This window comes from Anarhichas minor, unplaced genomic scaffold, assembly GCF_050575085.1.
Source record: "Anarhichas minor isolate MPS153535 unplaced genomic scaffold, ASM5057508v1 ptg000024l, whole genome shotgun sequence".
In the NCBI taxonomy this organism is placed as follows: Eukaryota; Metazoa; Chordata; class Actinopteri; order Perciformes; family Anarhichadidae; genus Anarhichas; species Anarhichas minor.
In genome coordinates, this window is record NW_027466470.1 from 6,243,480 (window position 1) to 6,267,339 (window position 23,860).

General features: G+C 41.2%; 1 protein-coding gene across 1 annotated transcript in view; it reads right to left on the reverse strand.

The window, feature by feature from the left end:
- Positions 1-18,989, reverse strand: part of egfra (epidermal growth factor receptor a (erythroblastic leukemia viral (v-erb-b) oncogene homolog, avian)) — a 41,437-nt gene extending 22,448 nt beyond the window's left edge. The window contains exon 1 of the mRNA XM_076097849.1: positions 18,756-18,989. Coding sequence (XP_075953964.1) covers positions 18,756-18,834 — 79 coding nt within the window. The 5' untranslated portion in view covers positions 18,835-18,989. The remainder of the gene's footprint in view (positions 1-18,755) is intronic.
- Between the last annotated feature and the right edge of the window lie 4,871 nt (positions 18,990-23,860).

Below are 23,860 nucleotides of genomic sequence, written 5' to 3' on the forward strand. Positions count from 1 at the left end.
TATTACTGATAAGTGCAGGAGACACAAGAGGCTTTCTCTGTAATGGCGAATGTGCGTCTTTAGAAAGCAGGTCGCCTTCTTCTGTTCAAGAGTCCCTCGAGCCGGTCAGACAGGTTCTGACTGGCACTGAAGAAAGAGTCAGCTGTTTTTAACACTGTGCCACCCCTCCAATACACACACACACAAAATAATAATAAGCACTGATAACATAGTCTTTATTTATGACTTAACTTGAGCAATAGGTAGAGAAAACCAAAAGATTCTCCTGTTTATTAGAAATGATGGCGCTGCTGTAATGTCTCTTGGGTCACATTCCACAACGTGTCTGCTCTTGACTGCAACGAAAGGTAAAACATGCGCTCGGAATTCTGAAACACACCTCACGACACCGTACACACTACAGTTAAAGTTAAATGCCCTGCCGCATTTCTGATTTGCCAAATTGAAGACAGAGGCATAACATCATCTTTCAGCTCAGTCAAACTAGTATCTGAAGCCAATATTTTGTACTTTTCCGCTTCCGCTGTGCATTTTGCTCACTTTGTTGATTTGAATTCACACAAATCAACAGCGATGGTGCATCGAATGAGCGAGGATTAGGCACAAACATCTGTCTCCCGCCCGCCTTCTTCTCCCCCCCCCCTCATTAGTTTGTCCCTGAGGGATCTCCCAGACATGAACCTTTCAGTCCAGCAGCCTAACGCCGTGGCAACAGAGGCAGACTAGCAAAGGCAAGCTGACCGTTTTAATTAGGGAAGCCATATGAGATGTAATTAGCCCCCTAATTATTACGCAGACAGGGACACCAAACTGTAATAAACAAAAAGGTTGGTTGCAGCTGTGAATATTAATCAACCTGATTTGGACATTCTGACTGACAGTTTGCTGATAGAGATGCTGATAATGGTTAATAAAGAGCGTGTTGGATTGGCATATATAGTACATCTCCCAGCATGCTTCCTGTCTGACTGTTTTGTTCAGGTAATATTTATAATGAACAGTAAAGGCGACTTAAGGTTCAACAAACTTCCTCCACCAGAGGTTCACACAAGGAAGAGACGAAAAAAAAGTTGATTGCTCAAGCAAGCAGCAGAACAGCCACAGTAAACATTCTCCTCTGTCCACTTCTCGATATCATAACTCGGTTGCAGGTGGTATATGACCTGATATTACACGACCATAAACTGACTTCCTCATCAGGCTGCAACTCATGAGAAAGAACCCAGGTCAGGCTGTGGCTACATAGTTATAACTAAAAGATGGCCTCATAGTTTTACCGAGACTCGTTTCCTTCGAACAACACAGCCTTGTGTAAATCGACTCCTCTATATCTGAGTTAGATGTGTCATGAAAGGTTGCACAACTTGCAAACACCTGTCTGCACAGAGACAGACTACAGCTTGTGTGTAAAATCATATGCAGATTGGATATTAAGGGACCCTGTTTTTCCTTAACATCTGATTCAATCTTGACTCATGAAATTCATTAAAAACACAGCTCACTGTCTGCAATCTGCTTCTATGCAAGGGTGGGGCCTGCAGTGACGTAACTGATACTGTGACAAAGACTAATTAGAGGTTGCTTCACTTCCTCCAGCTGTATTGTCGTCACAAAATGACCAGGAGTGGCAGGTCTGGTATATCTCTGCTTTAGTACTGTATGCATGTGTGGGTGTGTGTGTACAGGCATGTGTGTGCAACACCGCGAGGAGTACATACTATTCCCTGGCCTGCGCCGATCAGCACCCAGTCAGAGCTAGACAAAAGACTCCATAAACCCGATCATTAGTCATCTAAGCTTGTTGAAATGTGCGGTCGCATATCACTCGTTAGATGTTTACTCGGGGACTAGCGTTGGAAGTCAAGGGTGTGTGGGTAGATATTTGTTTCTTGAGGCTATTGGATCTGCTAGACTACAGAAAAAGAGTGGCTAAGCTATTTATGCGAGATAATTAGCTCATTGTTCAGGTCCACCCTCAGCACACACTCCTCAAACCAGACGTGAAATTGAGAATGCACATGCTATACTGTTGCAGAGAATCCAGGTCAAATCTGTGTTTCAACCACCTGTGTTCCTCTCCAAGAGCTGGACATTGAGGAATAATCACTCAAATCATTTCATATAATGCTTGAAGGTTTGTTCGTTTGCATGTAAAGCAAAGAAATCACAGGGTAACCTTAGCTACAATATACTGTGAGGTTATACTGAATCTCTCGTGACAAAATTTGAACTTAAAGAAATAGTTCAACATCTCGGGATAAATACTTATTTACTTTCTGGAGGAGCTGTAGTTGAGAAGATTGATGCCACTTTCATGTCTGTATGTGAATTGTGAAGCTACTGCAAGCGGCCGGTTAGCTTAGCATAAAGACAGGAAGTAAGGGGAAACAGCTAGCCTGCCTCTGTGTCGTTTAAAACCCCCGTAAAATGGTCAACGTTTTTTTGTGCAGTATTAAACATACCAGACGTAAAGTGTAAATCAGTGAGCCGGGCTAGCTGTTTCCCTCTGTATCCAGTCTTTATGCTAAGCTAACTGGCTGCTGGTTGTAGCTCTAACCGACAGACATGAGAATGTCCAACTTTTCCCTTTAACAGCTTCCCAAAGGCAGCATTTACTGAGGGCCCACTGGATTGCACATGTGATGCAGGTGTTTGTGTTATTGTGTCCATTTCCTTTATTATGTCAGCAGCGTTCGCACCAAACTTCAAGAGTAAACCTTTTCTCTCAACTTTGAAGCTGAAAAACGTATTTGACAGAGACGAGGAGGAACGAGTGAAGCAGGGTCTAAAACCAAAGTCACGCAGACAAAAGTCACAGTAAATATTTGAGACACGTTAACCAAACATGGTAAGATCAAATGGGAAATGTTAAGTACCAAAACCAACCAAAGGAAAAAGAGTCTGGCGTAAATTCACATTCTGAGGTCTCATTTATGTTTGGACCAAACTTTGTATTTTGATGGCCATGAGAGGAAATGCTAAATCTTCACAAACGAAAAACTAAACTTTCTGCAGTAAAAACCCTTCTCTAACCCATCCAATGGTTTCCTTTGGTACACTGAGCCATCTACGATACATTTAAATCATCATGCTTTTTCTACAGACAACAGAAATGGCCCTGCCGCGCTCTCTTCCTCTCATTCACTACCTGCAATTTAATTACGCTGTGTCCAGAGTCTGATAATGAAATTATCTGAAAACTTATACATAATTAAAGGGACGTAACAATGCTAACTGACATGACATGTTTATTTCCCTCTCCAAGTCAACAGCATTACGGCAAAGTATCTTATGTAACTCAATCTGCAGTGTCCCTCCGCTGATAACAAATCCATGCCATGATTGATTCCCTTATTTAGAGATAAGTTATGGTTAACCCCCTCATATGTCTCTACACGTATCGTAAGAGGATGTCGATAAGATGTGGAAGAAAAAAAAACACATGCTCTGCTTTTATTGACCTCCGTTTAAAGTCGAGGTCCACTTGGGGTTGCGTCGACTCATATTTTCATAAATCTCTCTAAAGGCCCCTATCAGTGAATGAAAGGTAAAAAAGAAAACACTTCTGTCTTTCTTTGCATTCAGCTCATACTTCCTCCACTACATTTTCTGGCTGAGATTCAAGAGGAGATGAGGGATCAAATGTCATAGAATGGGAAAACCAGCAGCACAAGTAGTCATATTTGCATTCTTTAAGAGTGTGCACTGTATTTTTATAAACATACTTTGAAGTTTTACATAAAAAAAGCTGATATCCTGCTCTCTGTACAGGCGGAAACACAATCTTCCTTTGCGTGGGAGATGCATCAATCCCTTAGAGAAAACATCTCGGGGCCTCAGAATAAGACAAAAAGGGGCCAGTAAGGACGAGAGGATACCCCCCCACTTTCCCTCCCTATCCCCTGTGAATGCAGCAACACAAGCCCCTTTGACATCACAGGAAGTTGATCTTTGCACAGGGTCAGATCCAGACGGCTACCCCGCGATGCTGAACCAGATGGTAGCTGATTGTCGTCTAAATCTAACTTCATGTACTACGGGAGAAAGAGAACTGATGGAAAGGAAGTGAGAGAGGGGGGAAAAAAAGAAACTGAGGGAGAAAAGAGAGTCAGGAGTGGTTTGTGGTTTAGCTAAACTAGATGTAGATGTGGGACCTAGCGGCCGACTGTGGGTCGAAATGTGGAAAGGGGGTGTTAGAGCCTCACACTTGATGTATGAACGTGGCTGACCTTTTTCCCTGGCGGCTCACAAAGGGGACAGAACACTGGAGCGGCCCAGCTTTAGAACACAAGCAGATGAAGCATCCCAACGATTACGTCACATGTCCTCCAAATAGTTTAACCCCTGTGACTATACGCTGACCGGCCCCGACTGAGTTTGAGCTCAAGTCAGTGAAGTTTAGTCTGTTAAAAGCAGAGCAAAGTGACCAAATAAAGACCAAAAGGGCGAATGTTTACTCTCCGCTCCTGAAGAGCACTCTCTACCAGTCAGTGAGACATTCCAGATATCTGTGGCTGGGCCCATCACTGTGTTTACGCTCCGCCTCAGCGTGAGGAAACCGTGGATTTAGGTTCTGCACAAACACAGGAATACAGTATGTATACTCACTCTCCTGCATATCGTGATCAGCATTTATTAGAGCTTAAGGCATACGAATTAGTCCAATTTAATGTTTAATTTAGACGCCAGATTGCAGCCAATTGGATTCTTAGGTTTATAAATATACAGTATATAGATTTTACACGTCTACATGGAGTTAAAGGTCCAAAGTTCACCCCAAATAAATGAATTGCAACCCAATAAAAGAGATGTCAATGCAATTTTGTAGGACTGCTTACAGCAATAGATAGACTTTATGAAATTCAATTGAAAAATGTGTTTGGATGCAATGTCCCTGTTACTCAACAGACCTCGCAACAGTTTTCAAAGAAACACATTTTTCATAAACAGTAGTTCCAATGAAAACTGTCACATCGAAGTCCGTGGATTATCCACAGTAACAGGGACATTTTTCCTTTATTTAAAGCTGTTGAAATCCATATTTGTATATGAACAATGTGTCAGATGATTATTTGTGATATTAAAGAGGTCTTTTATGGTGACACACCAACATACTATAGATACACACCCCCCCTCCCCCCATCTCTGCAGTTCCCCTCAGTTATAATACGATTTAAAGCTTAACCCAGCTCACTGCTTGGTTTTTTCAGCACGCAACGTTTCGGTTTTGTTTCACTCTCACTTCTCATCTGTATTGCTTCCAGCTGTTTTCAGCAAAGAAGCTGTGATGAACCTATACTACACAACACCTGCAAAACAGCGTAGACAGAAAACGTTAGCAGCTAGAGGGCGAACATAGTGTAGCATTTAGCGGCTTAAGAGTCAGATATTTCCATCAGGAGTTAAAGGAAAACAAGAGAGATATTACTGTAACAAATGCCAGGTGGCCCAAAACACAAAATCGAATCATCGCTAATGTTGTTATATGTCTACACGATGTGTGATGTTATGATAAGATGTCAATGCTGTTTTTTCTGTCAAAGATGTGGTCACTAGATTCCATTCATCTCTATTGTATTGGGGTGGAGACAAACATCTCAAAGCCTGGGCAAATAAAAGCAAAACTGTTTGCATGGCTTCATACCACCACAGCTTTAATATGTGGGTATTAATATGTGGTTATTGACTTACAAGAAGAGCTTTCATCGCATTCATGCTGGTTATCATTTGAGCTACTGCTGTGAATAATCAACACTACACATTTGTCTCAATAGTCAATGATGCATTCATTACCCAATAGTGATATCCATAACCGAAGAGATAAATAACCCATAAATGTTACAAGAATAAATTACTGGGCACAAAGCTGATTTATTGGAGTTACTCAAACACAGCTGCACTCCTATTACTCCCCAGCTGTGACCGGTATATGAGGGGCCCAACATGATAGCCCAAATAATCAAACAATACATATCATTAGTCAGGAAATGCTCCCACATGCCCTGTTGGAAAGTCCATTAGTCCAACCAAACAATCCAACTCCTGTTACCCAAAGCTCACACAACCTCCGCTAGCCCCAGCCCCATTTAAATTCCAATAATGCACCCACCATTCTCCAAATGTTCCAACATTAAACCCACTTCCTCTTTAACGTCCAGACATTCTCCCTATTGAAGCTCGTTCCAGCCAAGACAACCCCCCTTCCCCCACTCCCCCTCTTTTTTCTCTCTTTCTCCTTCCCTGTTAAAGCCATACTCCTCTTCAATCCCACAGGAAGCACGGGAGGAAGACTGGAGAGGGAGTGGGCGGCGAGCACACTGCTGCTAACTTCACTGTCCCCCCTCCCTCCCTCCCTCCCCTCCACCGACCATCACTAAGCCATGCCTGGAAAAGAAGAGCAGACGAAGACTGAAAGAAAACCAACAACCTCAAGCGAAGAAACCCACACATTTCACACATCATTCCAGCAGCAGAAAGCAGCTGTGATTCGGGAATCCCCCTGTTGGTTTAAGCGTTCCCAAGTGCAGAGCAGCAGGCCCATATTGGTGCACATCAAGAGAGGACAGATAACTCTTACTCACTGGACGCCTCGCTCCATCTAAACAAAAGGAGATAGACGCTCCTTGAGGCCGCCTTTCTGCTGAAGTGTTTCTTATTTTTAGCCGATTGCTGACAGGCTCATTTGTGTGTAAGGTCTAACCGCTGTTTCGCAGTGTTGCCTGCCAACAGCTCTGTTACTGCCTTAGTCACTCTTCACAGAGAAAGACCCCATAAAAGGAATATTCTGCAAAAGCCGTGGGGTTTGGATTAGTAAACTGCCCTCTGTTGCTCAGACCTTACTCACTATTTCGACCTCTGGTTTACACATCAGCAGGCCTTTAAATCCACCAATGAGTAGTTTCTTCCTCATCCACCCTGGCAGAGGGCAGGAGTCAGGGACAAGCGGAGCTCGGGGGAATCAGTTCGGACAGCAGAGGAGCTCTCGTAATTTTCAACACTCTGAAAGGGTATTTTGTTACATGCTGCGTTGTACTCGCCAAAAGCGTGACCAATTTAATAAGGTAGGAAAGCTCGTAAGAATTTAGCTATGTCTTCCTGTTGACACATCAAACTGAAATGTTTGAAATGCAGCGAGGGGTGCCGCTGCCAAGTACTCAGGGGCCCCGGAGTGCTCCGTTGTAATCTTCAGAGTAATTTCAAAACAATTCTATCGCCACTGAAATAGTGTGAGCAGCAGCGACTGGCAGACAATGGTGCTAGTTTGTCATCAAACACCTCTCCAACAAGCCCACGGCTCAGATTGCATCCATTGTTAACGCGTGGGGCCTCATCCTGCACCAGAAAAAAAACACGGTCAACAAAGCTCCGAGACAATGCAGTAGCTCGATTATGACTGAGGAAGGCGGGTTGTTTCAAGGCCGCCCCCTCACTACGGAGACACAGAGGGGCTTTTGCACAACCTATGGCCTGGCTGCTTTGCGTCAGTCAACAAAGTCATCAGACTTGGCAGGCTGGAACCTTTTCTCGCTGTCAGCTACACTGCTGAACACAAGGACCCTGGCTAAGAACCACTGTCTATGAAACACACTAGAAACCCTTATGACCGCTCCAGAGAGTAGACGATCTTTGTACAAAACCTTTCCAACATTATAGTTATCCAATGTCCAACCAAAGGGACAAATTGGCCAGTTACCAGTTGAATAACAGACAAATGAACTATCCATCTCCACTCTGAAGGTGTGGACGAGCGGCCCTTAAAGTTTAGAGGAAAAATGAAATGTAAACACTCCATGACAACGCGGCGAACACCATATAATGAGGAAGAGTGTGTGAAAGGATCAAAAGCTCCAGAACAGCTCCTAAATAGACCTTGTGGTGTTTTTTTTTTGTGTTTTTTTATCAGTTACAAACAGCTCAACAGATGTAATGATGTTCCCAGCTACAAATTCTGGATCTCATTTCGGAAGTTTTTTAAATGACCAACATGCGCCAAACATTTACAGCCCAGAATGATCCATCAGATGACTTTATTTCTTGGAAGCATAAGACATAAGCAGCACATAAAAAAAAGTGTATAAAATGCTGACTTACAAAGCCAGCATTTTGTTTTGTGGGTTGTTTGAATGTCCTTTGACCCAAAAACTCAATTAGAATTCGAGTGTTTTTAATCTCTTGGAAATTGAATGGGTGACTGATTATTGAACTAATGCTGGGATAAAAACTAAACAAGTGCATTCATATTAAATAATCCCAGACTGCCTTCTAATCAGCTCAGAAAGATGTTGTTGATATAGTGGATATACTGCAGGTCCACAGGGCTAATCCTTACTGCCTGGCACTGGTCCAACTGTGCACTCCAGGGTATTTCTACCAGGGAAGCCATTCTCCACCTAGCTACACAGCTCAAGTGGTTTGTTATGAAAATGAAAGGAGAGTAGCAGACATTGATCGTTTATCAGTGATGCTTTAAATGTCATGGGTCTGTAATATGATGCAGTGCATGGGAACATTATATGGCCTCCACTAATGGTTTAGTGGGCAATCTTGCAATAAGAGGGTCAGTTCCGCCCTTTTTTACGTAGAGGGAAACATTGCAAGTGAAGCAAGCAGAATTCCTTCTCTTTTACAGGCCTCTGGCTTCAATTATGAAAGCATGTGGTAATGAAGATGTTCCGCTCAAAGTCCCACCAGGAAATTAATTCTGAGCTCAACGAAGCATTGGTGTTGTAGAAACTTACCAGGCAATTAGAAAAGGTACTACAGAAGGCGTGTTGTGTTGAGAGCACATTATGTTTTAGTGCTCCGGGAGTTAAACAAATCACAGATCGACTCTGCAGCCGAGCCCCTGCCACCGCGACAATACCATGAACAATGCTGTCAACTCGTCTATAAATGGCTTGGATGAAATACTTTTTACGATGCTGATGAAATCCCTGAGAAGTGTTGTTGGCTTGTAAAATCCTGGAAGCATGATGAGGGAAGGGCTGACATCTTCTTTTTCTTTTTCTAACTCACCCCCGCCAAAGTACACTGCCAGCAGCCGCCATCCTCATTATTATTGTCGTAATTCAAACAGCTATGTCATGAGGAGGGACGTCTGTTAGTTGCATGCCAGAACTATACTTCACTGGTCTATGAGGAGATTGCAGTGCTTGTAGTTTTGGAGGCAAACCTTTAGGCATATAAAAAAAAAGCCATATAACAAATACCAAGGATTTGAGCATTTAGTAGAAGTAGAATGGCTCTAAAAGGCAATGTCAGTTGGTTCTTCAAACACTTTTGACCAGACTGAATTATCTCAACCACTATTGGTTGAATTGCAACACAATTTGGTGCAGAGAAGATTAATCCAAATTACTTTGGTGATCCCCTTATATGTCTTCAGGTACTACTTATACTGTACATTGACAGACATTCATGGTTCCTAGAAGGTCAATCTAAGACTTTGGTCATTCTCTAATAATCTCGTGCCACCATGAGGTTGACCTTTTTGTGTGAAATTTCTCCACAAATATTGCAAAGATTCCCGTGAAATTTAGTGAAAATATTCATGTTCCCCTCAAGATGAATTTTAATAACTTTGGGAATCCTTTTTTTTTTTTTTTCATTCAGTGCCATCATCAGGTTAAAATTTAATTCATCAAATGCTTTAGTTTACGACCGAATACCTACAAAATGAATGACCGTTCCATCAGCCTCAGCTGTGCTTTGTGTTTAGTGCTAATTAACAAACGTCAGCATGCTAACGCACTAAAATAAGATGAACTTAGATAAACACAGCATTTTAGCATTGTCTTATGGAGCATTATAGCATGTTGACGTTAGCGTTTAACTCAAAGTGCAGCCTCATTGAGGCGCTAGCATGGCTGCAGACTTCTCTTGATACCATCGTCCATCGCAAGCCATTCATTTTTATGTATTCTCTACTGATATTTGTGCGGATGATTAAATGCAATAATCCAATATAACCCTAACTCCAAGAAAAGCTAAATAGATTCTTATACCTAAAGAGCCTTAACAACTTGTAGCACACAGGGATGCCTTTCTCCTCATTGTTTACACAGAGCTGTAAAGTCATGTCTACATGGCAAGCTAAGGTCAAGGAAGACAGATAAGCCTGTGTCAAAGAAGACAAAATCCTGAATAAAGAACCTTTTGTCCAAAGACTTGGGGTTTCTACAAGGAAGGAGACATCCATTCAAGTTTGCTCCACACATGAGCCAGAGACGCTGGATGAGAACTGATTTAATCTCATGCCCTTTCCTTTTTCTTTGTGTATGTTTGTCAGTCATGGGATTTGCCTCATTATCTTATTTGGCCACCCATCCACTATGGATATTGGCTCATTTTCAGCCTTTCTAACATTTTCTGTAGGAGAAACTCTTGTTCGGAAGCCCAGGGAAGCTTACCACAATAGGCACGCTGTAAGAGAACTCAAGCTGTGCACTCTGCAACATGTCAATACCAGGCCCATTCAAAAATGTGACAGGGGGGTCTAGACGAGAAGAAACCTGGAGGCAATACAGGTATCAGTTAACAAGAAACATGTCTGAATGTGTTTTATGCTTGTGAGAAAGTCTTTTTTGGAAGGCAAGTTTCTTATTTTCCAATGCGTTCCAACAGTGCAAATCAAATCAGCAAGTTAATAAACCATTATTGTCTTAATGCTGACATTAAGTGCCGCTTAAAGCAAGATACAAGATTACAACATCACTGAAGTCGTTTGTCTTCATTTCTTGCAGAGGATGCAATTAGTATTTGGCAGGGTCATCAAAGACATGACGAGGCAAAAGCCTTCCGTTTCTATTTGACTTGCCCCTACTATCTTTTCAATAATGGAGTCACACACTGTAGATCTTGATTGACACTCTACCGCGCCCTTGCAACGAAGCATGTAATGCCTTAATCACATTGGCAAAGAAAACACGATTTTTCTAAGTAGTCGAGCGATGGAAACCATCAGACTTCATAATAAATATACATAATAATTATGGATTCTACAAATGAACTAGATATAGTTGTTGATGTTAACATGTTCATCATTTCTGATGCGTGGAGTGCTCAGCTGAAGTAAGTTCAAGTCATGTCAAGCAGTGCAATGTTACGTCAGTGTCGGTTTTCCATTGTTGCACAGGTATGAGTGTGGAAAGAGCTAAACCCTTAACACACTAGACCAGAGTCAATACAAACTAATGGAAAATCAACTAATCATTCAGGTTTAAGCTGTTAAGGAGCTCCTACATCCTTTTAATCAGGATGTGAGGCAGGAAGGCCCCCCCCCTCTCTTTACACTGCAAAGGGGATTACAAATGAAACATCCTGGATCTCCATACTGATTTCTTTTGACAAATGCAAAAATTCATCCATTGAAAAAATTAAATAAATCAACCGCACCCTTTAGATTATTAGGCTAATGGACCACACAGGAAGAGGCTAAATGCAAGTTTCAGAGATCAGCCACCACCCATCAACCAATGCTTTCTTCTGAAATATTCTGAGATGGAGACTTGTTTGTGAAGCTATTGTTCCCTTCCCTGTGGGGGATTCCTCTTTTGGGCGAGCACCGTTTGAAACATTGCTCCTCAGAATGACCCTTCGGTCATCGGAGAAGATGCCACACCTAAGTGAGGTCTTTGGGATACTGGTGAGGGACTCTCGTATCCAATTTGAATGCCAAAGTGGAGCAATAGAAACTAGAAAGACAGACCGAGGCCCACTTGATGAGTGATCAAGGGAGGGCACGAATTTTAAAGTCAAAGATCTCACCCCATCCTTCTGATGTTTGTTTATGTATCCTCGACGTTCCTGTTTTTCTCCCTTTGCTGGGATTCTTCTTTTAATCTGTGCACTAACCCTGTCCATCTCATTGAAGTCTCGTACATGTGCATGGTGACACGGAGATCCATAGAGTTACTTACTGAATACAAATACAAAAAATGATTTATCTGTGAGGGCAAAAAGGCCCCCAGACTATTCCTGTTCACTGGCCTTTCTGAATTGGATGGAGCTACAAATTTCTCTTGAGCGGGTTCGTACGATGGTTTTCGTCCGAGCTGAAAGCGTGTTTGGTTTCCACTTTGCATCTTTACCTTCACCAGTAGAGCTGACTTACTGTCTCAGCAGTTCCAGCCTGACAGGACACATTCGAAAACTGCTTCGTCAAACGCATGAAAAACAAATAATTCATTCAACTACTGAAATGAATTGGTAAGAAATGTTTCAGTTGCTGCAAATGGAATAAATGTCAAGGGTGTGCTTTGGCAAATATCTACAAACCAGCCAACCAAAAGAGAATGTTATTTTTCTTTATTTAAACCCCTACATTGAGCTTAAAGTAAGTCATGCATTTGTTCCCACACTATGTTTCTGTGGTTAGCAGTCCACTGTGAGCTAAAACTAATACTGTTAACATAGAGTACATACAGATGATAACAAAATGAGAGGATGTATCAATGTGTTTCTTTATGGATGCTTAACATAATGTTTGCATTTATGTTACTAACAGTCAATTCATTTGCAGATCTTTTCTTAACTAATTGTTGGGTCAATAGATTGTAAAAAAAAAACAATAAATTCCTGTTGACATTTTCTAGAGCTTACGTTTTTAATTAGCTTGTTTATAACCATCGCAAACCTAAAGATATTCTAGGTATCCTGCAGGAGATGGACACACATAGATTGGCCTGTGGCCTCTTTTCCCTTTTAACACGACACTACGTCTGATGAGGTGGGAAGATAGCAGAGGGCCTTTTTTTCCAACGTGAATTCCTGGGTCTCTTTCCACTGGAGACTTCATGCACAGCCAGTGGATCATGGAAAGGCCATAAATGCAGCGGATCACTTTGTTACCATGTACAAACAAAGGACGCAAATCAGTTCAATGAGTAACCACATTCACTCACTTATTCCATGCTGGCTTCTCAGTGGATGTATACAAACTACAGAATGGATTTTAGTAGCTGCAGTTAAAACACAATACACACTGGTTTATTTTGGTTAAGAGGTCCAAAAAGAAGCGCTTTCAACAGGTAAAATCAATGATGTAGCAGGCAGCATCTCTTAACTTATTAAATAGTCATGGCAGACATGAGAACAATGCAAAAAACATTACCGTTTGTGTTTTTTCTAGACATAAAAGCAGTGGAACCAGACACCTAATTAGCGGTTACAGAATTGAAGTAACTACTTGATGTTAAGGGCTACACAATAGATTTACTGTATTCAGACACGTTGTTACGGTTAAAAGTAAGAAGAACAAAAGCTGCTTCACTTCTGTGTTCCATCTCGATGACATGCACGTCTAGCCTCGGGTGCGTCTGCTGCCGCACGACACAGGCCTCGGTCGCTCTACAAAAGTAGCAGTGCTGCCAGATAACCTGCCCCTCTACAGAGGTACTATTGTCCCAGAGTGAAACCAAAGTCCTTCACCTCACTAGCAGCTCTCTAAATCTACACCACTCAGACACGGTGGAGTTCATCAAAAGCTGGGAGGGAGGGCGTCAATGAAAGCCAACTCCCACGGCCCCGAAACAAAAAAAAGGCGTATTTCCAACAATGACTGCAGCAGATGGAAGTCTGGGAAGGTCATCAGAGGACCTGCAGAGACGCAGCAGCAGCAGCACCAGGGCCACTCTGGACCCTGAGACACCGACTACAGGTTCTAGGATTACACAGGATCATAACCTGTATTTCACTACAGACATCCATCTAATCCCAGAGAGTGGGCTTTAATGAAAACAAAAGGTATGGTTTCCTGAAAGTGATGCAGAAAAAATGAACGACTGATGAGGAAAGCTGGCTTGCTCGATCCCAACACAACACAGAGGGAAAAGCACTTACTCAGGATGCTGAAATGCACTGCAGGAGTGAAATTTTGTCATGATTCAGCTCAACTTTTGCAGGTGTGCAAGCACATTTAAATGCAAAAAAAGGATGGAGCTGGACTTCACCTATATATATATATATATATATATATATATATATATATATATTTATTATCTTCCAATCTCATTCTGTGTCCAGAACTTGAACAACCCATTAACTCTTGGAAAAAGCATATTGATATTTAAGCGGTTTACCCTGTGCCTAAAGACAGCCGGGGAGCCTCGCATCAGGGATTATGGGTTTAGCTGTTGACATGCCCCTGAGATTAGTTTGATCTTTCACAGGTTAACCCAGTTAGAGAGGCTCTCAGTTCACCTCATATCTGTGTCCTGTAATGGGAAAATATGTCATAGTCTCATGTGAAGGTTTAAAGAATGTAAGTCCTAAAAGAGCAGACACCAAACTGTAGTTTCAGTAGATGACTTTAATTAGTTTAGTATCCAGGTGTCTTGTTATCTGTTATCATTGTGCACGGTTTCTTTCTTCTTCGTAAGACAGAGACACAGAGGCCTTGATTAACAGAGATCCTCTGTTTGAAATACTTTTGACTTCCTTTGTGACGCATTATCTGAAGTTGTAAAGGCGTAAACCTTTGCATGCAGATATGATGTGTGAGGGTAAAGAATGTCTATTCTGTCTCTGCAATGGTCATTTTAACAATGTCACAGTGGCTTCAAAGGAAGCATCTGTTGTGAGTTTAAACTGATTATTGTAAGGCAAACTGTGAACAAAGGGATTTGCAAACAGGAGATAAAGCATCTTCCTGACTGTCTTAAATGATCAAGTATACTAAGGCTCGAAGGATGACCTGCCTTTAACTGTGTTCTTTGTGTATTCTTGTTAGCTAAAGCAGATAACAGGAAGCTGTCTGAGTATAAATGTCCATGCATTGTGAGTGTTATGCAGAGCACTCATACAGATCACTGCAATGTGTCTGTGAGACTGTTCTCTTTGCTTGCAAGCAAATAAATTGACTTTACAAACCTTGATCGTTCATCAAAACTCTGTTTTACTTTATATTGATAGAAAACCTCAACTTTCTTCTCCCGACTAGTCATAAGAAATATTCCACAACAGTCCGTACTTTGGCCGCTTTGAAAACAACATTCAACATTGAAGGGTAGAAGAAATATTGAAGCGTATAATAAAAAAAATGTAATCATCACATCAGTAGAGGTGTGTATCGGCCAGAATCTGGCAATACGATACGTATGCAATATATTGTGATACATTGCAATTTTAGGAAAACTGTCATAGTATTAAGAACACACCACCATATGCATAAAACGTGAGTAAAAAAAGTTTACTATTTAATGCAATATGAACAGTGGGTTCTGCATTTCCAACATCATAGCACTACTTTGAGGACAAACAAAATAAAGTATTGATTTAGTTCATCTTTACACGTAAACTATTAATTAAAAATCAACGGTGTTTTTGAGAATCGCTGCAGTATCACAAAGTATAATACCACAAGGCTCAATATTCCCGATATTTTCTGAAACCCCTGCTCTTCAGTACAACTGCAGTCACAAACAGAGGGAGTCCAATTGATTCCGAAAACCATTTAGCATTTCATCTGGGAAATAAATCACCACGGTTATTACTTGTGGCTGGCTGCCGGGTGAAGCTGTGGGCATTATTTACAACCTCCCCACAGATGATGACAGTTAATAAACTGAGCATGCCAGCGTGCGGGACCAGGAGCTTTTCTATTATTCAGCAGGTCCTGTCTGACTCCCACAGAAGCCATCACGCCCTGGCAGGCTGTCGCCGAGCGGAGGACTGTCAGGTGACTTCCTGTGGGACGGGCTGTTCGCTGTCAGGTGCATTAGAAAAATCTCACATTTATTTCCAAACCGCCTTAATGTCCTCCCAGAACAGGACTGCAGCTAGGGCTGGGCTAATCAACCATGTGGGAAAGAATCTGTTGATAATCATAACTCCATACCTTTGGTCATTCATCTTTGATTGGCAAAACAAAACACTGGTCTCAGCTGATTTTGATACTTTTAACGGTTATAAATTACTCTAAAAATGTTCCCCCTTATGACTCTTAATACACCTGTCAAGTTGTCCACCCTCACACAGCGCACATGCTGTTGACAAGGATAACTGCGACAGATTTACCACTCGAAAACCGCAAGATCGCACCCAAAACACAGAACAATATGATTTGTTTCTTACTCATGATCTCCATCAATTTGATGTTTTTCTCAACTAGAAAATGTTTTGCCACTTCTCAGTGTAAACAGCGGATAGACACTAATATAGATCAGAACAGCCGTCCTTCCCTGAAAACCATGCATCTTCTGTTTTGGTGATTTTAGAACAAGTTGAAGGATTACATGCTCCTTTGTGGGGCTGAGGAAATTATTCTCCTTCTTAAGGCTTATAAAACCTTTCAACCCTGTTTGGATTATCTCAGAAATGCATTGCCACTCAGCTTAGAACAAGACTGTTTTTCTTTCTGTTTGATTTGATATTTTGAAGATACTTTGTTTCCCCTGTAAGGTCGATGTTATATTACAGCAGCTCAAGTACTGTACCATTTTAATTACTTCACATTTTAAGGAAGAAATCATGTTTACACGTATTAATTTAGGTGGATTTGCAACCGACACACGCAGAAAGGTTCAGTCAGTATCAGTAATCCTTTATCATTCTGCCAGACAGAACAACAACACCTCAGATTTTCAAAATAAAAGTTGTCCAATGTTTATTACCGCAATATTTTCCAAACCAAGTCTTCATTCACTTATAATTATAGTTTTGTTTATACATGATCAGCCCACCAGGAACATCAACATCCAATAGAGAGGCAAAATGAAACCAGAAACTCATTTGTAACGACGCTGATAACTGAAAATCCTTCCACGGATCATAGACTGTCTCAGCAATATGTTGTGTGGCTTATTAAGGAGTTTTATTTTGAGTTAATGGATAAGCCAACTGCAAACTGGATGGCACAACCCCATGAACGCATTGTTGCACCCTCCAGCTACTATAATTTAATCAATAACAAAAATGTGTGTTACTTGTGTTTATCAAAGTATAAAACAACCCGCATATCCAATAATTGGTTATCTTTGCAGCTTCAGTTTGGAGTTTGACATATTGTTCAAATGAAGTTTTAGCTGTTATGGACACTGCGTTCTAGGAAAATATTGTTTGCCACATAGAAACATCTGTCTTAGCCTCTGGCCAAAAACAAAAATAACAACAACAACAGCTAAAACTGTCAGACCATATGCCGGAGCTCGTACTTTCCCCGCAAATGGAAATGAACAGTAATTAAACCAAATTTGACTGCATACCATCATTACAGCTGTTCATTTCTAATCTTCTCTGGTCTTAATAAAATTCTAAAATCCTTATTTACTGCGGGAGGCTTGCTGCAGCGTGAAAGTCGAGTTTGTTTAGATGCCCGGAAATATTTAGGGACTCTTGTCTTTTTGGCTCACAAACACTTTTGATTTGTTATGATTCTCTGGAAAGCGGCACTGGTTGTTACTTTCTGGACAAGCAGAAGGGGAAAGATGCAACCTGCACGTGCGCTGCTGACACCAAACACTCCGCGCTTATCTGCTTATAAGGAGGAACAACAGCACAATGAGTGTGGACAATGATGATTCATGAGAGTAGGAAGTTACAACCACTAGAGAGTAAAGTGATACTTCTGGTCACTTTCTAACCCGACATCTGGCCTTTATGAGCTCTGAGTCACTCGAACTACATGTGGAATAGATTTAAATATTTTTTTTATCTCACACTATAACATTGAGATGTAGCAGCCTTTCCGTGCTTATTTTCCAGCCAAATCTGTGTCAAATATCGCCTCGGCCTGTAGAGAGGTGTTCTTTTCTTGAAAGAAAAAGACAAAACAGCGAGAAAGCATTGAGGTAGCAGTCAAAACACTGCCATGTCCTTAAAAGAAATAAGATTTCTGTGACCTTTACTTCAGGGCCAAAAGGAAGCACAAACACAAAGCAGAGCAAGAGAAACCAAGAAACCTGTTCCTGCTGCTTCAGCACTTGTTTTCATACCTTCATCAGCCTCCCTCCATACCACACTTTCCAGACTCCCTTTGTTTTAAATCAATCATGCAAGTAGGATGAAGTGTCTTCACATTTTCATCTAATTTCCTGTGAGGACCAGATGCAAACCGGGCACATGTACCATTTTTTTTTTTTTATTATGTAAGAGGATGCTCTCAGAGGGAAAAGCAAATGAGAAAATATGACAAGGTTTTTGTATATGAGAAATTGGTTAGTGGATGCATCAAAGAGCTCTTAGTGTGCGTTTCAAGGTGACAGCATTTGTTCTATTTTTGCCCACAATTAGGTCAAACGCTGCATAAAGACAAAAGCTCACACAAAAAATAAAAGTATTATATAATAAGTAGAAAAGAGGGGGACTAGAAAATAAAGTGCGCCACTAAATTGCTCAATCTACATCCCCTCCCAGCATCATCATCATCAATTTGGTGCCAATTTGCGCACTTGGGTCGTCGTCATTTCAGCAGAGACGCGTATTCTCGCATTTTTAAAATTGGCCAATTAATCACAACTTCCCGGGAAAAAACACACACATACGCGCCTGTGATGCTGATCAATAACTATCTGAACTGAACGCTAAACTTGGTTCGAGCGCCTCTGTGTAACTTTTAGCAGGTCACAGACTGAACACAGCGAGACGGTCAGAAACTTCTCCCACTCCGGATCAAGTTTCCTTGCGGCTTTTTGAGCGGTCTGTGATTTCTGCGAGATGTATTAATGGCAATGCCTGAGAAGCAGAGAGGAAAAGCAAAAGCCTGCTGCTGAGTATTACAACCCAGTCACGTTCATGTTGTTGCAGCTCGGCGGACATACCTTTCCTTTCCGCCAGAACACAGCAGCCCAGGCACAGCAGAGAGGTGAGACTGAACCACTTCACGAAACCAGTTGCCATCGTGTTTTTCGTCAGGAATCCCGGTGAGAAGGTGTCATTCCATACCAACAACACGCGATATCCCGCTTGTTCAAAACTCCAAAATCTTTTTTCTTTTTTTTTTCTCGTTAAGTAAAATACTTTTTACTTCTCTGGGAAACTCAAACTTTGACAGCTCCTCCTCCTCGCGGATATCTCAAGCAGTCCGAGCTCGTGCAGCGAGTACAGACTACTGGCTGCTCTGACGTCAGCAAGAGGGAGGACAGATGCGCCTCTCAGACTGCTCAGGTAACGTGAGGCAGACTGGAGGCTTCTTTTGTATTTTAAGAAAGAAGCGTGTACTCCGCGATGAAGCAACACTATTTTTGGGAAATGTTTTGCAGTATGGAAAAGTACACATACCTTGTATCAACACAGGTACAATGATTATATGTGTTGACATTCAGTTCAGTCAGTGAGTCATGAACTGATAATCATTTATCGTATTTCGATGGAATCATAATGTGATGAAATCATACATCGAGATCCCGTAATGCAAAATGACGTAATCTATAATATCAACCACATACAAACTCAAGTTTCTCAAAGCTGGTCACTCGGATTATTTTGCACTTAAATTCATAATTAAAGCTACTATAAGGAACTTCATTTTGTGTTGATTTTGGCGACCCCTGTGGACGAAAGTTGTAGTGTTTCCGAAAACCAGAGTCCCTTTAGGAACTGGCTGTGGAGTTTTGAGGCCGACTCTGATATTTGAGAGTTTAAAAATCTGATGTATCAACTGATATTTTGTAGATTTAAATAAACACAAAGGATCCCTTAAATTTGGTCATTCAATTCTTAAATTATGACCAAGATAAGTATAGCGAGTTAAAACGAAAAATCTGATTTTGTCCATTGACAAACCACATATGGAGAGACTGTCTCTATTATTACATCAAACACATTTGGCATTTTTTGTTCTGCAATTTATTCTTGCTTGTGAACCCGAAACATACCTGTGGTTAAAGCTATGCAGTAATGAGGAACTTGTAGTTGAAAGTCTCATCTTACCTTGAAACCGTAAATGATTCCCAGTTGAACACACCTGGCAGAAGCTAGATAATATCATAGTCTTTCTGGTTGGGCTTATGATTTGACATCACACCTTTAGCATGTGTACAAAAATGCAAATCATGAGTAATTTCCAGTGCAAAAGGCCTTTTTGGCAGCAGACATTTTGACTTGTCATTGCAGGAAAAGCAGAAGTTTAACTAATAGAATTTACGAAGGCTCAGTTTCATTAAGTGCCCCAGTAAGTCATGAAGCCACTAAGTGAGCATGCACAACATCAGGACCCTGGAGCACACAAATGGAGTGGATTCCTTTTTATTGTATTAGTAATTCCATCTCTGCTTTTCTCGCTATGTCATGTTGCAATATTTGCAGTAAAAAAAAAAAAGCTTATTTGATATTACTCAGACAGTAATGCTCTGTGAAGACTGGGCGGGTCTATGCACAAGAGACAACACAAAGAGCTGAGATCACCACAAATATATGAGATGAAGCTTTACGAATGACACTGATGTCTGACACTGAGACTTAGAGATGTAACTACCGGGTCATTTTTACAAACAAATATCTACTTTTTGTTTGATTTTTTGCCCCACACACACAAAATCTGATGTGTGTCCCTGGAGCTATTTTAGCTGAACACCAAAAGTTAAAGAAAAGGACGATGATGACTCATCTGGGTCAAAGCTCACTTCTAGAGGTTTCATTGAATTTGGCCCGTAACAGAAAAGCTCATCAGTAAGTTTTTGCATCCTAAAATCACCCGTTCACCCTTATTTATTAATTAATTTGTTGATGCATGTATGAGAGAAAGCCCTCAGTATCAGTGTCCCGCAGGGGTTGAATGGACGAAATGTCTAGACTGTTGACAGATTGTCCGTCTGATCGGAGTCGAGTCTAACTGCGTGTCAAGCTGCTTGAATGTGTTTGTTGTTGTACACAGATCAGACTCTATGGGGGCAGGAGTGATAGAAATCATTTATCACGCTGGTCTTTATTTCATTATGGCGGCCTAATGGCTCACCAAATCGTCTTTGGTTGTGCTGTTGGAGGAAGAGGTTATTGTGTTGGGTGACATTATGACCATTTTCCTAGAGGAGAAATTACATAATGTGAGGCTAAGGTTTCACAGGAGATGGCAGAGTACGCAATTTTCAGTGTGCTGTGGATGTGACGACCGTTCTCAGCACTGTCATTGGGAAATAAATCCATGGCCTTTGTCATTTTTCGGTTAGTCAGCGGGAAGATAGCAAGCTCCACTGAGTGAAAGAGTTATTCCCTTCACAGGGTGTCACACCTGAAGGTATAATATGCAACAAAAAAATATGTATAGACTGATACAAAAACAATCCCTCTTAATCGTCACTTATGACCCTCGGTGTCTGTATCTGCAGAGACCCTGCCCTCTGCCTGTATCTTCTCTTTTTTTGTTATTGTGCTGTGTTCGGGACTTTTCTGGGCGTAAAGGCTCTTCCTTCACTCCCTTGCTTCATTCACTCCCTAGTTCTCTCTCCCTTTCTCGCTTATACTTGCTGACCCGGAGAGGAGGGGCGAAGTTTGAATGCTGTGTTTAGAAGCAGCAACCGACAATGTGACTACATATTATATTAGTCCAAGTCTCATTGAGAGGATCAGAAGAGTTCAAATATCGAAGGTTTACTTTGAGAGAAAATCGAATTTTTGCTTCTCTTCAGAGTCATATTTGTCGTACATTTGAACATAACTCAGCGGTTGGTTTTAAATGTTTTGGAACCACGGTTCGCCACAATGGAGGCTCGTTTAAAGAAATAAACGTCAAGAAATCACCTTGGCTTCTCACCAGCGGCCGATTTCTACACCGCCGATCAACATCTCAATCATGAAATGTTCCACTGTAAGAAAGAAAGATGTCCCTGCGTATACAGCGTTTCACATCATCATCCATCCAGAGCCTCACACCAGAGCTGTCTGTCAACCAAGCAGAAACATTAAACAAACACAGAATAATGGCCAGACCGCTGGGGATTCAAAAGAGACTGAACAAAAAGGAGAGGGAGAGGAAAAAAGTGTGTGAGAGAGCGAGAGGAGAGATGACAGCTACTGGCAAAGTAAATACATACCCCACTGTGCAATAATATTCTCACATTTTCCATCTCTTTTGTCCAAGAAGTACTGGTGTTCAGTACCTAAAGGGACATTTTGGATTAGCAGTATGTGTTAACTAATGCTGCTCATATATGAGCTCTTTCAGGTACAGTCAAAGCCAACAAGACTTCTAAGAGGATGATTTTTACACGAGTCTTTATTAAGTGGTTCAGTGAGGCAGAAAGGTTATGTGACTGTATTGCGAAGGGAGACGACTCAATGTCCTGAAGGTTTGAAGCCTGATCTGCATGACAGGGCCCAGATGGACCAGCAAACATCTCAGTCAATTGATTTAAGAAAAATAAAACATGCACGGAGGAAGTAACAACCCCCACTAACAACAGGACCGTTTACATCGTAGAGAGATGCAGGATACAAGAGCACAACATATGGGATCATATATAGGATTCACTGTCACTCAACGCCGCAACATCTGCTGCGTCCACCCAAACAGACATCACACTAGCTAGTGTTTCATAGAATAATGATGAGGTATCCGAGATGAATATCAGCCATGAGCATAAGGGCTTGGATAATGTTACATCACAATAATACATATTGTGCCAAAATAAAGAGAAGGTTTTGGGAGCTTAAGTCCATGAATGTCTTTTTCTTTTACTGAATGTGTTGTCTCGCTACCTGAACTCAACACTATTTATAAAGCTCTTCACACACAACACCGTTGATCAAAAGCGCTTCACAGCCCAGACTGAACAAAAGAAAAGGAGAACGCACAAGAGAAAAAACATCAGCATATAACTAACTTTCTGTATGGAAACTCATCCGAACAACTTCAAATTCACTATTGTTATTTTGTTATACATTTCATCTGAGAATAATTACTGCCCAGATGAACAAATAGTAGAAATCCTAAAATAATGACAACACCTTTGTGCAGACCCACTAAATTGTAGGTTATGATTAGTGATGATGCTTCTAAACATCATCAAATAATGCTTAGAATCTTAAATGATTCATTTCAGGAGTCCTTGCTGTAAATCTGTGCACCATTTTAGTCACTTGTCATGGCTGCCATATCTCTGACATGTGAAGTAAGACGTGGAGTCGATGCGACTGACTCCATAAAAGCCATAATAATAGCTTTCTAAATCCTGCTATACGGCTGAAAAGCCTCTGGCGATCAGAACAAACTGTCAAGTACCAATTAATTAGAGAAGCCAGTCAGATATACCTTGTATCTCACCATCTGCCCCCCCCCCCCCACCCTAAAGCAAACTCTGCTTCAGTTAAACTTCAATATAAAAAGGCAAATATTTCAGTGTATGAATGTATTGTTGTATTGTGATAATGAGTACACACACACACACACACGTTGTTTCCTCTTGCCATGAAGAATGATCAAACATGTGCATATCTTATTGCTCTGTTTTACCGTTTCCTGAAGAGGCCCCCGGCCTTTGGCCCGGAGCCATCTTCACTTGCCAGAGCATGTGGTCTCCATAGCAGCCCACTGGGTTACACAGTAAACACCTCAAAGTAAATGAATGAACCTGTTTTAATCCAATAGGAATCCCTTTCTCAACTTCTCAACCAGTCGCAACCTGTTCCGTGACATGGAACACCTTGTTCAGTTATGAGTAATGTCAATGATTTTTCGGAATGTTGTGTGTGTTCAGGTTTCAAAGCTAATTTAGCAATTGTAATGCAGTGTGCATGCCTGCGTATAATAACAATAGTGGTGGAGTTTCTCTATAAAGCCCTTTAAAATCATTAAGTGCTTTACATAAAACAGAAGAGAAAAATCAAGTGCAGTGAAACTTTTAATCAGATCGAAACAAAATGGGGGAAATTTAACTGTAAATCATAACAATTGTTATTAGATACGATGTTTATGACTGCGATGTTGTCA